The sequence below is a fragment of the Odocoileus virginianus genome, chromosome 9, assembly GCF_023699985.2.
Source record: "Odocoileus virginianus isolate 20LAN1187 ecotype Illinois chromosome 9, Ovbor_1.2, whole genome shotgun sequence".
NCBI classification, from domain to species: Eukaryota; Metazoa; Chordata; class Mammalia; order Artiodactyla; family Cervidae; genus Odocoileus; species Odocoileus virginianus.
The window spans coordinates 53,079,278-53,092,614 of NC_069682.1; the positions used below are offsets into that span (position 1 = coordinate 53,079,278).

Below are 13,337 nucleotides of genomic sequence, written 5' to 3' on the forward strand. Positions count from 1 at the left end.
AGGAGGTATAGGCATAGAATACTGTGTTGGTATGTAAAAATAAATCTACTATTCTTGCCAAGAGTACATGATTTATACTAATAAGGAGGCATTGTTTTTGAAGTAAGGATGTTTTCTCAATTAATGAATAATATTAAATATCCAAGTAACATGAATTCCACAGGGAAAAGTTTGGGATTATTGGACTGTGGATAGTGCCCTCATGTGGCCTTAAAGTCTAGCTACAATGACAGAAGGGACTCATGGGGAAAGAGAACAATACAAGAAAATGTGATAATTTGCCATTACCCAATTCTTTCATTGAGTGGAATGGGATACCAATATGGCGGACAAAATGTCTGGTCAACTTTTCAGGAATATTCAGACATCCAACTTATCTAGGATATATTTTTGGTGGTAGTTTGCGTTGCCACTCCCGTGGCAACGGGATTCTGGAGAATCCCAGGGACGTCCCTGGAGAATCCCAGGGACGGGGGAGCCTGGTGGGCTGCCGTCTATGGGGTCACACAGAGTCGGACACGACTGAAGCGACTTAGCAGCAGCAGTTTGAGTTAAAATGTTAACAAATCAAATAAGACATTTTCATTTTCAGTTTTATTTTTATCAAAACAAAATAATTTAACCATATAAAGAAGGAAATACATTTAAACAAACAACCAAGAAGCCAACAGCTTCTTGATTCTGAACAACGGATAGTGTAGTAAGTTCTAAAGAGTTGGCTGCATATATAAATACTGAGTCATCCTCTAGGGCTCCAAGTGACAGAAGCTGATTATTTTCCCTGGCTCTTTTTCTTTCAGTGGTAAACTAATACACTCAATGTCCTATACTTCAGATTGAATTACGTGTATTCCCACATACATACAAAGCATGAATGAAAAGGATTGTACAGGGTACATACAGATCTAGCACACAGGATTTCTTGAGTCCTGACATCTAGGTTTAAGGAGTATCTGGGAAAGAAGAGCAAAAAGCTGTGCTTACAGATTGAGAAATGTAGTGTTTCAAACACCAAAGAATCTCCCTCACAAGTGTTCTGGGAGTCACAATTGAAGTGAGAAAAAATACATAAGCCCTGTTTGCCATGGCTGTAGAAATATGACCTCCATAGAGCCGGGCAGGTCATTTTTTCCTCACCAGATTAAATTATGTCTGGAGATTTGAGCAGCGGTACATTCCAATAATGATGACAGCTTCCATAACTACAAAATCTGCTGCACCAGGCAGGTTTTTGTGCAAAATGCAAATTCCTATGCTGGGAGAAAAAATGAATAATGTGATCATTCTAAGTAATGAATGTAAATGCAAGGAAATACATTTTGGCATGAGACAGAAATCATTCATCTGTCATGGCAAGAGCTGTGGTCACAATGCAATTGTACAATGCCACTCTTCCCATCTGAGCTCTAGAGGAGGGATTTTAGGAGAGGGAAGTTTAACTTGCCCTTAGTTACCCATCATGCTGTTGACAGAGTTTTGATTCGAACACAGAAGCACCAATCCCCTGTCTTTTTTTTTTTTTTTTTTTAACCTCTTGGAAGATGAACCATAGGTTCTCCTGGGTTGTGAAATGAGGGTATGTTAGCTTGGTCCAGAATCTCAAAGACCATGAGTTGTCTCTATCAAGTCTTACAACAAGGAGGCATGAGTTGTCTCCATCATGCCTTATATCAAAGAAGATTCAGGTTGTCCATCAAAAAGCACATGACATTAAGAGCCACTTAACAGTATAGTTTGCCAAGAGCGGGGAAATGTGAAACCTCTTTTCTCTATGCGTCGTCAACAAGTGAGATCTGGCCAGGTGTAGGTACAGCTGGAGGGGTACCCTTGGTGGTGTCTTGAATATCACAGTTCATGGCATTTGTATACCTTGCTCCAAGAGAAGGAAAGAATTCCAAGTGCACTTTATCTTTGTCTGTGACAGCATCCTGGGAGTTATCCTCTGTGGGAGAAGCTGAGACACCCATTGGTTAAGACCCTTACCTCAAGCTACAGTGAAATTAACAGCACTGGGGAGAAGGGGGATCCCCAATTTTTAGATCCCAGTTTGCCCTCTCCTAAAATAAATTTGCTCTCCCTTAACCATTCCACGGCACATGCTTGTACAGTCGTAGCAGCAATGATCAATCAATAATACTGAAATTTTATTTTCGATAACCCAAACTGGGTTATAGTTCACCAATAATATCCTTAAAATGTACCCCTATAGCTGCAGTTCATTTTAAGAAAATCCTTAAGAACTTGAGAAAATTAAGACTTATAAAATCAGAGATTGTCTGTTGCTTTATAAAAGAATTTTTCATTAAAAAATATTTACTTTGGGATGATTTCTAAGAGCCAAAGTCCTCTAGGGTCATTCAAACTACATTTTTAAATTTTTTTTTTAATCCACTCAAATACAGCTTTTCACAAATTCATGTTGATATGAAGTAAAGTACACTTGTAAACATTGCCACCAACTAGCTAAAAGGACCATCAGAGAGAGGAATATTTGTGACCTGCTCATCTTTGTATGAGAGGCACAGAGAGTTAGGGATGGAATCAGCATTCTGCCATGTTTGATGGAGGTTGGGATGTGGCAGCCAGCAATGATGGGTTGTAGAAGGATCAAGCTCCCACCTGATTCTCCTGAGGTCGTGCTGTTGGGAGCTATGATGTACTGACCTCAGTACAGTGATGCAGCCAGCAACTCAGCAACCACCCGGGAAGAAGGATCTAGACCATAGTTTTCCCCCCTGACCAGTGCCTCCCAAGACAAAGTAACTAGCTTACCCTACAGATATGCTGGCTTCCTCCCACACCATAGTGTTCTGTTTTTGCTTCTAATTTTTGCATTATAAGCCACCATTTAGAAATGGGTTGACTGCACCCCCCCAAACCTGGACCTCTGGGGAAAAAATTAGAAGAAGCTTCCCTGAGTCCACATTCTTCAAAAAAAAATAATAATTGGGTTTAGTTCCCCACATCCCCCTCCCAAATTTCTTGGGTGCAAGACTACTCCTCATGAGGCCCTCCTCCGAGCCACACTCATGAGAATCGGGGCCCAGAGTAGCATTCAGTGGATCTAGTCTTACTCTCTCCTTCCCAGAAGGAGAGAAAGGTGCTGAAAGGGACCAAGTCTTCACCAAGATTCCCTAGCCAGCTCTGGACAAGGTCAGGCCTTCTCTCCCTCTTTCTCCAGGACTCAGACCATTTTGCTAGATCTTCTCTCACTACAGTGGCAAGGATAAATCAAAGGGTAGATAATTACATCACTTTTGTTTGGTTTAGAAAGTACAGGAAGCAAACACCTAGCCTCCTTCTTACGTTTTCCTTGACTGGACTTGAAATCACTAGGCTATATTGGAGCGCATCTGAAATGACCACAGACATAAGCTAAGTCACTGGGGGAAGCTGACCCTACCACAAAGTTTCTGTATAAACAACCCTAAAATTGGAAACGTCACTTGAAGACTCGAAATCTGACCGTCCTTCATCACAGACAAGGACGCATTAAAGCATCTTCGTACCGTGCGAGATGTTTCGCGTTGCCTTTGAACTATGTCGTAGGAACATCCTTACATCAAAGTGAAGCCAAAAGAGCTGGGCTATAAATTCCAAATGGTACAAAATCATACTAAAAGCGAGTATAAAATTTTATTGAAATGCAGCAGTGTGGATCTCCTGAAGTTTCTCCTCTCCCATTTAAAGAGGAGAAGAGTGTGGTGACTTGGAGGCTTTGCTCACCACTGACGTACATCAGCTATTTTCTTCTGCACAGGGGTGCACGGGCTTGGAATCCTGGGGAATTTTCTCTGTGCTGTTCTGACTTGCACAATACAGAGGCTGATTTAATTTGACAGCAAAGTAACACCAAGCCCCCAAAATAAAATTACCAAGATGTAAAACAGCGTCAAAACTCCAATTAGTTTTGTAACCTTGAAGCTTCTGGAAGAAATCTGAAAGGCTCCCATCACGATGAGCAGGCATCAGTTTAAGCTGTAGAGATTACTAAAATGTAACCCTCTAATTGAAATTGCTCAGAGCACAATATGACAGAGAGAATTGGAGGAAAACAAGTGAATTTTCCCCCTCAAAAATGACTCATTACAGAGACTGTTCTATCAACTTTTAACACAATGTTCCTTTTGCAAGAGCTGGAAAAACCAAGGGTTCCAGAGGTCTCCACAGAAAAGGCACCAGGAACACAAGCTAAACATGCTGTGTCATTGAATCACACATAAGCATTGACCATTTGTGCAACATTGAGAGACACTCAGTATTTCACCAGATCATAGGCATTTTGAAGTATATTTACAACTTCCACTAAGGAGGCAAATTACTGAGACCAAACTTCAGTTTTTGGAGGAATCTAGAATGAACAGAAGTATCTCACTGCCCAGTTCACACCCCAGCTCCTTTGCAAGCTCCCCCAACTTTCCCAAGTACCATTACCCTCTTGGAAGCCAACCCCAAGCTCACTGATGGAGGAGACCTGTCACCTTGACCCTGGTTCAGAAGCAAGTCAGTTGTGGCTCTCTGGGTCAATGCCAGTTTCCTGGGTAAGGCAGTGAGGAACCAAAGCAGAGGACACAGCTAGGAGTCAAGACAGTCCTCGTGCAGGTCAACCCTTCTTACACTTTATTTCACTGCCACCTTTGCCCTGCTGATGCCTTGTGAGCAGGGCATCTGGGGAGGAATGAGGCTGAGCTTGGGTTTCAGAGTAGGTTGGGGAGATCTTAGAAAGACCCCCAGATGGCTTTCCTCTCTGCAGGGGCTTCATGAATAGAGTTCATTTCTGCCACCCACTTGATGGCATTGACTGCAAAGCATCAACCGTCTCTGACGACAGACACCATCTTTCTCTGGAAGCATCAGATTTCTATCACTAACCGATCTTCATCATCGCTGCTGGTGTCGCTGGACTCCACACGAGTTTGCTTTCTCATTCCTTCCAAACTTCTCTTCCTGAGGGTTTTCAAAGAGGCTGCAGGGATCTCCGTGGGCAGCCCTGGCTTAGAAGGGACGGCATCATCCTTTAGAGCCATGAATCCAGTTCCTTGACATTTCCCATTGTCAGGTCCTACCAGAGGGCAGGGGACCAGCCCTTCCCAACACCCACATTGCCCCCCAGAAGGAAAACATGACTTGTTTTTCCCTTCCTCTTGGTGTGAACTAGCTGAACCTGGTCCTAAAGCTGGTATTTCAAGATGAATTTTTCCAGTGGACCCCGGTGTAACTGAACCTGAAATTCTCTGCCCAGATGAAGGCTTCCCTGGCAAAAGGTTTGGGGACATGCCCTCTGCTATCGTTTTTTTGTCTGGAGAGCTTTGTGTGAGAGTCTCCTCTTCACCCTGGCTGTGGTCTTGTGGTTCCACACTGTGAATTCCCAGGGTTGTATGGCCTGCTCTTGCCCCCAGGGAAGGACAGACGGCAGCTGCAGAGGTAGCAAGGTCATGGCCGAGAGAGGTTCCTTTGGACACAAAGGAAGAAGGCTCTTGAGCATCTGAGAAAACGCCTGGTGTGGGGTCTGTTGAGATGTGCTGCTGGGAGGGCAGCAGGTGAGTCTCCAATGATCCCGTGTTGAGACCTTTGCTGCAGGCTGGAAGTCTGTCATTAGCCCCGAGGGAGTCAGATGGCAGAGATAAACCTGACCCCACCTCCGTGATTAGAGAACAACCAGCCCCATGCTCACCAACAGATGAAATCTCCTGCAACAAAGTGCAAAGAAAAATAAATGTGGGGGGGGGGGGGGGAAGGTTAATTGGTACCAAAAAACTTGTGATCAGAGATATGGTGCTCAATGAGAACAAGGTCTGGAGGTCCTGATTCTTTACTGAGTGTGAACCTCGATACAATATTCTCCTCAGTTTCCATTAATAATTAATAGATGCATTAACTCCAGGAGAATTCCCTGTTGACACACAGTAAGCTACTGAGATTGCTATGTATTTTTATCTGGACTTAAGAAAACTCAATCACTCAGTTATCCAACCAGCTCTGAGCATCCAGTTTTAGATCATTACTTAATGTGCGCTACTCAATGTGTGTGTATGCTCAGTCCTGTCTGACTCTTTGTGACCCCGTGACTGTAGCCCACCAGACTCCTCTGTTTTGGGGGATTCTCCAGGAAAGAAAATGAGAGGGTTGCCGTTTTCTCCTCCAGGGGATCTTCCCGACCCAGGGATCAAACCTGCATCTCCTGCACTGGCAGGTGGGTTCTTTACCACTACCACCAACTGGGAAGCATCTTTATTCAGGTATGAATTATTAAGGGACTTGGGATTTTTTTTTAATCAACTGTGAGGTCATCCCAATGGTTTACCACCCACGCATTCAGCACCATGTTTGAGGCATCTGCTTGCCTCAAGGGGCTTTTTATGCCAGGAAACTTCTCTAGGTGTCCTGAGTGAGTTCTGCCACACTGTACACTAACAAGAAAAAGAGAGGCAAAAATCTAGACCACAGAAGGGCACAGACAATTTGAAATCACAGTTCTCACCTTTGCGATCGGTCTGTCTGTGTCCCCTAGGGTTCCTAAGCTTGTGTTAGAACAGAAACTCCTGGAGACGTGTCCGCTCTCCTCCTCCTCCTGCTCTCTGTTCTCAATGCAAACAGATGATTCTGAGGTGACACAAGAGGGCTCCCCTGACAGATTCAGACCTGAAGGGGAGCACACAGATGCACACCTGAAATTATAAAGTCAGCCAACAGCCACTTCCCAGGAGCTGACCTGTGTCTTCGACACCAGCCCCGAGCTCATCAACTGCATCCTACATGGCATGTCCACCAACTTGGTTTACCTTGAATAGGTTCACATGGTCAAATAAAATGTCTCCACTTCTGCTAAAGAGAGAGATGGAAAAACAAATTCCCAAGGCAGAAAAAGCCCTGATTACAGATATTTTTAAAAATATTTCACGTGGATCTTTTTTAATTTTCATTAGAGTCATCTTCCTTGCCATATTGATTAATTTTGGATTGGCTTGAGTTCTGTGGTCATTCAACTGAGGCCAGAGTAGAAATATTGAGAAAGGAAATTTCCCTGTTGTGTTGGATGTCTTGATCTCATCAGAGCACTGACTGCAGAAGGGTGATGGGTTTTTGTGCTGCTGTTGTTTTGTGGTGGTTTTTGTGATGAGTGGGGGAAGAGGGGTGACAAAGGCTGGCCTTGACAATCCCCACCAAATATCATCTCCCTTTCAAGGGAGCCTTACTCTCTCTTCCATTGTATCATTTTGGCCTGAGATACAGGTCAGAAGGATCATGGAATTTCAGAGCATGTAGATCCCATCATGAGAGCAGAGCAGAAAAGCATTCTATAAGGACTGTGTCACTAGAGAAAAGGATTCAAGCCACTTTTCAGTTTACGAACTTTAAAAAACTTTACATGCTGCGGTCCATGTGATCACAAAGAGTCGGATATGACTAGGTGACTGAACAACAACCCAGCTGATTTACAATTCTGTGCCAATCTCTGCTGTACAAAGTGACTCGGTTATACACATATGCGTGCTGAGTCACTTTAGTCGTGTTCGGCTCTCTGCAACCCTATGACCCATAGCCGGTCAGGCTCCTCTGTCCATGGGATTCTCCAGGCAAGAATACTGGAGTGGGTTGCCATGCCCTCCTCCAGGGGATCTTCCTGACCCAGGGATCAAACTTGCATCTCTTATGTCTCCTGCATTGGCAGGCAGATTCTTTACCACTGAGCCACCTGGGAAGCCCTAGACATATATAGACGTTCTTTTTTATATTCTTTTCCATTATAGTTTATCATAGGCTATTGAGTGTAGTAGAGCTCCATGTGCTGTACAGTAGGATCTTGTTGTTTATCCATCCTATATATAATAGTTTACATCTGCTAACCCCAAACTTCCAGTCCTTCCTTCCCCCACCCCTCCCTCCTTGTCAATCTACTTTTATTTTGATTAACATTACACATGCACAGGGTTGGTTTTTTTTTTTAAAGTTGTCTTTCTACTTAAGAAAAACGGCCACATTTGCCCACCCACTCATTTTTTCCCACTTGGGATTCCTTTCATGTTTATCTCCTTTTCCCCTAAGGACAAGCATGTAGCATTACTTCTAGATTCCCCTTTTCCACTTTGCAGAACAGCTGATGATGTCATGAGGAGAGAGGCGGGTTCAGAACCTTCATCCACAAGCCTCATCACTCCTACCCATGGGCACACGTCCCTCCCCTCTCTCCTCTCTTCAGTTATATGTTATATAACTATGCTGTCAAGATTTTGTTCAGGATATGCAATGTTTACATCACTATGTTCAGGAACATGCTTTTCACCACCAAGTCAAGTAGTGTATTATGATTACATTGCCTTTCTTGCCAACACTGTTTTTCGTGGAATTAATCATTATTTTGTCTTCTTCCTCTGCCTAGTTTTTTGTAATAATTTATTACCAAAACCACCTCCCATTCCCTTCCCAATTGTCTTTTATTTCATTTTATTCATTCATTTTATTGCCTTGGAAACATCTCTCTCAGGACTTTCTGACCTACACCCAGTGGACCACTACTCCCTAGGCCCAAAGGGGGACTGAGCCAATGCATCTCCCTACACCCCCATCCTAGCAATTTTCTTCACCTCTGGTTCCTGGACACCCCACCTCCCCGACACACACACACAGACACACACATACTTCTCTTTCCTGGATTTACTCTCTTTGCATCCTTTCCTAATGCAAAACTTCCAGCAATTTCATGAGAAAGGGTGAAATAAAATTCTTTAGACTTTAACTTGTGGCTTGTCTGGGTATAGCTGTCAGAACTGAAGATGTGGCTCCACAGAGCTCTAGCTGTTGAGAAGTCTGGAGCCAACATGATTTACTGTTCCCAGTCCTTAGGAGGAAATGATTTTGTTTTTCTCTCTGGAAACTCCTAAGCGCCTTTTTATTTTTTTTAATTTTTTTAACTTTGGAAAGTTTTATTTATCACAATGCAGTTGATATATATGGGTTTTGCTGACCCATTTACACCCCAACTTTCTTTTTTTTTTTTCCTCTGTTTTTAGTTGGAGGCTAATTCCTTTACAATATTGTAGTGGTTTCTGCCATACATTGACATGAATCAGCCATGGATTTACATGTGTTCCCCATCCTGAACCCCCGTCCTGCCTCCCTCTCCATCCCATCCCTCTGGGTCATCCCAGTGCACCAGCCCTGAGCACTTGTCTCATGCATCCAACATGGACTGGTGATCTGTTTCACCCTTGATAATATACATGTTTCAATGCTGTTCTCTCAGATCATCCCACCCTCGCCTTCTCCCATAGAGTCCAAAAGTCTGTTCTATACATCTGTGTCTCTTTTTCTGTCTTGTATTTGGGTTATCGTTCCCATCTTTCTAAATTCCATATATATGCATTAGTATACTGTATTGGTGTTTTTCTTTCTGGCTTACTTCACTCTGTATAATGGGCTCCAGTTTTATCCATCTCATTAGAACTGATTCAAATGAATTCTTTTTAATGGCTGAGTAATATTCCATTGTGTATATGTACCACAGCTTTCTTATCCATTCGTCTGCTGATGGGCATCTAGGTTGCTTCCATGTCCTGGCTATTACAAACAGTGCTGCAATGAACATTGGGGTGCACGTGTCTCTTTCAGATCTGGTTTCCTCAGTGTATATGCTCAGGAGTGGGATTGCTGGGTCATATGGCAGTTCTATTTCCAGCTTTTTAAGGAATCTCCACACTGTTCTCCATAGTGGCTGTACTATTTTGCATTCCCACCAACAGTGTAAGAGAGTTCCCTTTTCTCCACACCCTCTCCAGCATTTATTGCTTATAGGCTTCTGGATAGCAGCCACTCTGACTGGCGTGTAATGGTTTTGATTTGCATTTCTCTGATAATGAGTGATGTTGAGCATCTTTTCATGTGTTTGTTAGCCATCTGTATGTCTTCTTTGGAGAAATGTCTGTTTAGATCTTTGGCCCATTTTTTGATTGGGTCACTTATTTTTCTGGAATTGAGCTGCAGGAGTTGCTTGTATATTTTTGAGATTAATCCTTTGTTTCTTCATTTGCTATTATTTTCTCCCATTCTGAAGGCTGTCTTTTCACCTTGCTTATAGTTTCCTTTGTTGTGCAAAAGCTTTTAAGTTTAACTAGGTCCCATTTGTTTATTTTTGCTTTTATTTCCAATATTTTGGGAGGTGGGTCATAGAGGATCTTGCTGTGATTTAGGCTGGAGAGTGTTTTGCCTATGTTCTCCTCTAGGAGTTTTATAGTTTCTCATCTTACGTTTAGATCTTTAATCCATTTTGAGTTTATTTTTGTGTATGGTGTTAGAAAGTGTTCTAGTTTCACTTTTACAAGTGGTTGACCAGTTTTCCCAACACTTCTTGTTAAAGAGGTTGTCTTTTTTCCATTGTATATTCTTGCCTCCTTTGTCGAAGATAAGGTGTCCATAGGTATGTGGATTTACCTCTGGGCTTTCTATTTTGTTCCATTGATCTATATGTCTGTCTTTGTGCCAGTACCATACTGTCTTGATGACTGTGGCTTTGTAGTAGAGCCTGAAGTCAGGCAGGTTGATTCCTCCAGGTCCATTCTTCTTTCTCAAGATTACTTTGGCTATTGGAGGTTTTTTGTATTTCCACACAAATTGTGAAATTACTTGTCCTAGAATCTGTGAAGAATACCCCTGATAGATTGATAGGGATTGCATTGAGTCTACAGATTGCTAAGCTCCTTTTTATGACAGTGTCACTGTGGTCCTGAGTCTATGTCCATTCATTGTCTGTATGCTTTAAAGGGGTCCTTTCAATCTGAACCATGTCTTTATGTTTTACAAAAATATATTATTTCTTTGATATATTTTTTCCTTATGTTTTTTCCTTTTTAGCTAGAACTGCTCTTACTAGGTTATTAGACCTCTTGAGTTAACCCTCTATTTTTCTTTTCTCTCCTATTTTCTATTTCTTTTACTTTTCTTTTGGGGGAATTCCTTCAACTTGCTATTCCAACTTAGAAGTGTCTGTGTCTGTTGTTGTTCAGCTGCTGAGTCGTGTCTGACTCTTTGTAATCCCACGGACTGCAGCATGCCAGGCCTCCCTGTCCTTCACTATCTCCCAGAGTTTGCTCAAACTCATGTCCAGCGAGTCAGTGACACCATCCAACCATCTCATTCTCTGTCGCCACCTTCTCCTCTTGCCCTCAATCTTTCCCAGCATCAGAGTCTTTTCCAATGAGTTGGTTCTTTGCATCAAGCAGCCGAAGTACTGGAGCTTCAGCTTCAGCATCAGTCTTCCTTAAAGGAAGGACTGATATGTCTGTATCATATTTTTAATTATTCCAAGATTATTAATTATTCCAATAATTAATAATAATTAACATCATTACTAATTATTATTATCCCTTCTTTATAGCATCCTGTTACTATTTCATGGCTCCAGCATCTTCTCGTCTGTCTCAGGCAAGATGTTGCCATCGTTGTCATTGCTGAAACTTGCCTGTCCCTACACTGTCTCTCTATCTTCCAGGTTCCTTTGCTTCTGTTTGCTTTTATCTCTCTTTAATATTTAAAGGCTTCCCTGAGATATCCAGCAATCTATCTACCCATGTTTTAGAAATAGGTACTGAAAAGCTGGTTAGAAACTCTACAAATGTAAAGTGTCCCTTGTGGACCTCCCTGCAGGGTTATCTTGTCGCCTTGTTGACGTGGAAATCCCTGAAGTCACCCACTTAGGGTCTCCACACAGGCTAGTCGACTTCTGCAGGAGTTTGCTGATGTCCTGCCTGGAAAGTGTAAGGCAGGTGTCAGCATTCTGCAGGCCGAATTGGGATTGGGCAGGGAGGGGCTCAGCATCCAGTGCCAACCTTTGGTTAAACCCTCTGTTTTCAACCTAGTCCCCTTGCTCCCCAGCATTTTGTAGGGTCTCCAGAGACTAAGCCACAAGCATTATTTGGGGGTGAGAGTGAAGGATGTGACCAGGATCTGAGAATCAGTGGTGGGGTGGAGGTTTTGGAGGGGTGGGGAGTAGTCAACCAACACTCCTGTTTTCAGTCCCACCTGGCACCATGAATTTCTTAATACCCAGGACTTGACTACTGTTAAATCAGGATGAAGTTCACGTGGGTCTGCTATTCAATGACCATTCATCCTCTGCATTCTAATCCCCACAACCATGGCACTATTTCTTCTCTGGTTACCTAGTCCCCATAGGCCTGGACATTCCAAACACATTCCTCACTAACTTCTGGGTTTTTAGAGGAAAGTGGAAGAAAGTGAACATGCTCTCTCCTCCATCTTGAACTTTTTATACCTCTGGGACAGGTCACTAGATGACCTGAGTGCACTAATCTTGAGCAAATCAGCTTAAATATCTATGCAAGTCGCAATGATTTGGCAAAGGAAGTTGTGATTTTCCCTTTAATACAATCTTTACTTGAGTACCACAATATACCACAATCATCTAAAGACACAGCACCAGGATTTTGGTATTTCATTCATCCACTCAACAAACATGTTTTGGGCCCCTCCAAGGAACCAGGCACCATGTTCAACCCTAAGGAATCAGAGAACAAGACCAAGATGCCCTGGTTCTTATGAGACTTTGCTCCAACAAGGAAGAGAAACAGGTATGTAAGATAATTGAGGTTGTGATGGGGGTCAAGAAGGAAAGAAATGAGGGGTGGGTACTCCAAGGAGGACCAATACAGAGAAGGCTATGACAGAGATGCAGTAAACAGGAAGGGAGAATGATACTGAGAGTGATAATAAACAGAGTATTATAGAGAGTAACAGTATCCAAGGGGCAGATTACAGAGAGTAACTGGGGGGTGGGACAGTTAACTGGCTTGCCTAGTAGAGGAAGGTATCTCTGATAAGGTGACACCTGAAATGAGACCTTCAGGATCAGGAAGAACGAGCTCTCAAAGGCCATTCCAGACAAAGGAGAAACAGAGGCCGGGGCCCTGCAGTGGGATGGAGCTCGGAGGATGGACCTAGTGGAAGGAGGCTTTGCTGGAAGCACAGTGGAGAGCAGGGGGCTCAGGTCTTGTAGGATACAAGAAGCCCTGGGAAGGGGTTAGATTTCATTCAACATTCATTGTGAAGAAACCAGTGTTTCCATCAAGAAACCTATATCCTCTAAAGATGCACACAGTACTAAACAGAGACTGAATTAGGGGAGAGGGCAGTGAGGTGGGCAAACCAGTTACAAGGTTCCCAGGGTCATCTAGGGGACTGGGGGGATGGCATGGCTAGGGCAGTGGGGAGAGAAATGGAGAACATAGATTTGAGATCATTTTCACTCTCATCTATGAAAAACCACCCAAAGACAATAATGATGAAAGATGTTTCTAGAGTCCCAGAATCTATCAGGCCCACAC

The 13,337-nt window shown here is 43.1% G+C and overlaps 1 protein-coding gene across 3 annotated transcripts in view; it reads right to left on the bottom strand.

Annotated features, from left to right (window-relative positions):
* Positions 1 to 572: 572 nt before the first annotated feature.
* Positions 573 to 13,337, bottom strand: part of ZNF831 (zinc finger protein 831) — a 106,021-nt gene continuing 93,256 nt past the window's right edge. For all 3 annotated transcript variants that reach the window (XM_020905140.2, XM_070472453.1, XM_070472454.1), the window contains 2 exons: positions 6,482 to 6,642; positions 573 to 5,690 (listed from right to left, as the gene is read on the bottom strand). In XM_020905140.2, coding sequence (XP_020760799.2) covers positions 4,854 to 5,690; positions 6,482 to 6,642 — 998 coding nt within the window. In that variant the 3' untranslated portion in view covers positions 573 to 4,853. The remainder of the gene's footprint in view (positions 5,691 to 6,481; positions 6,643 to 13,337) is intronic.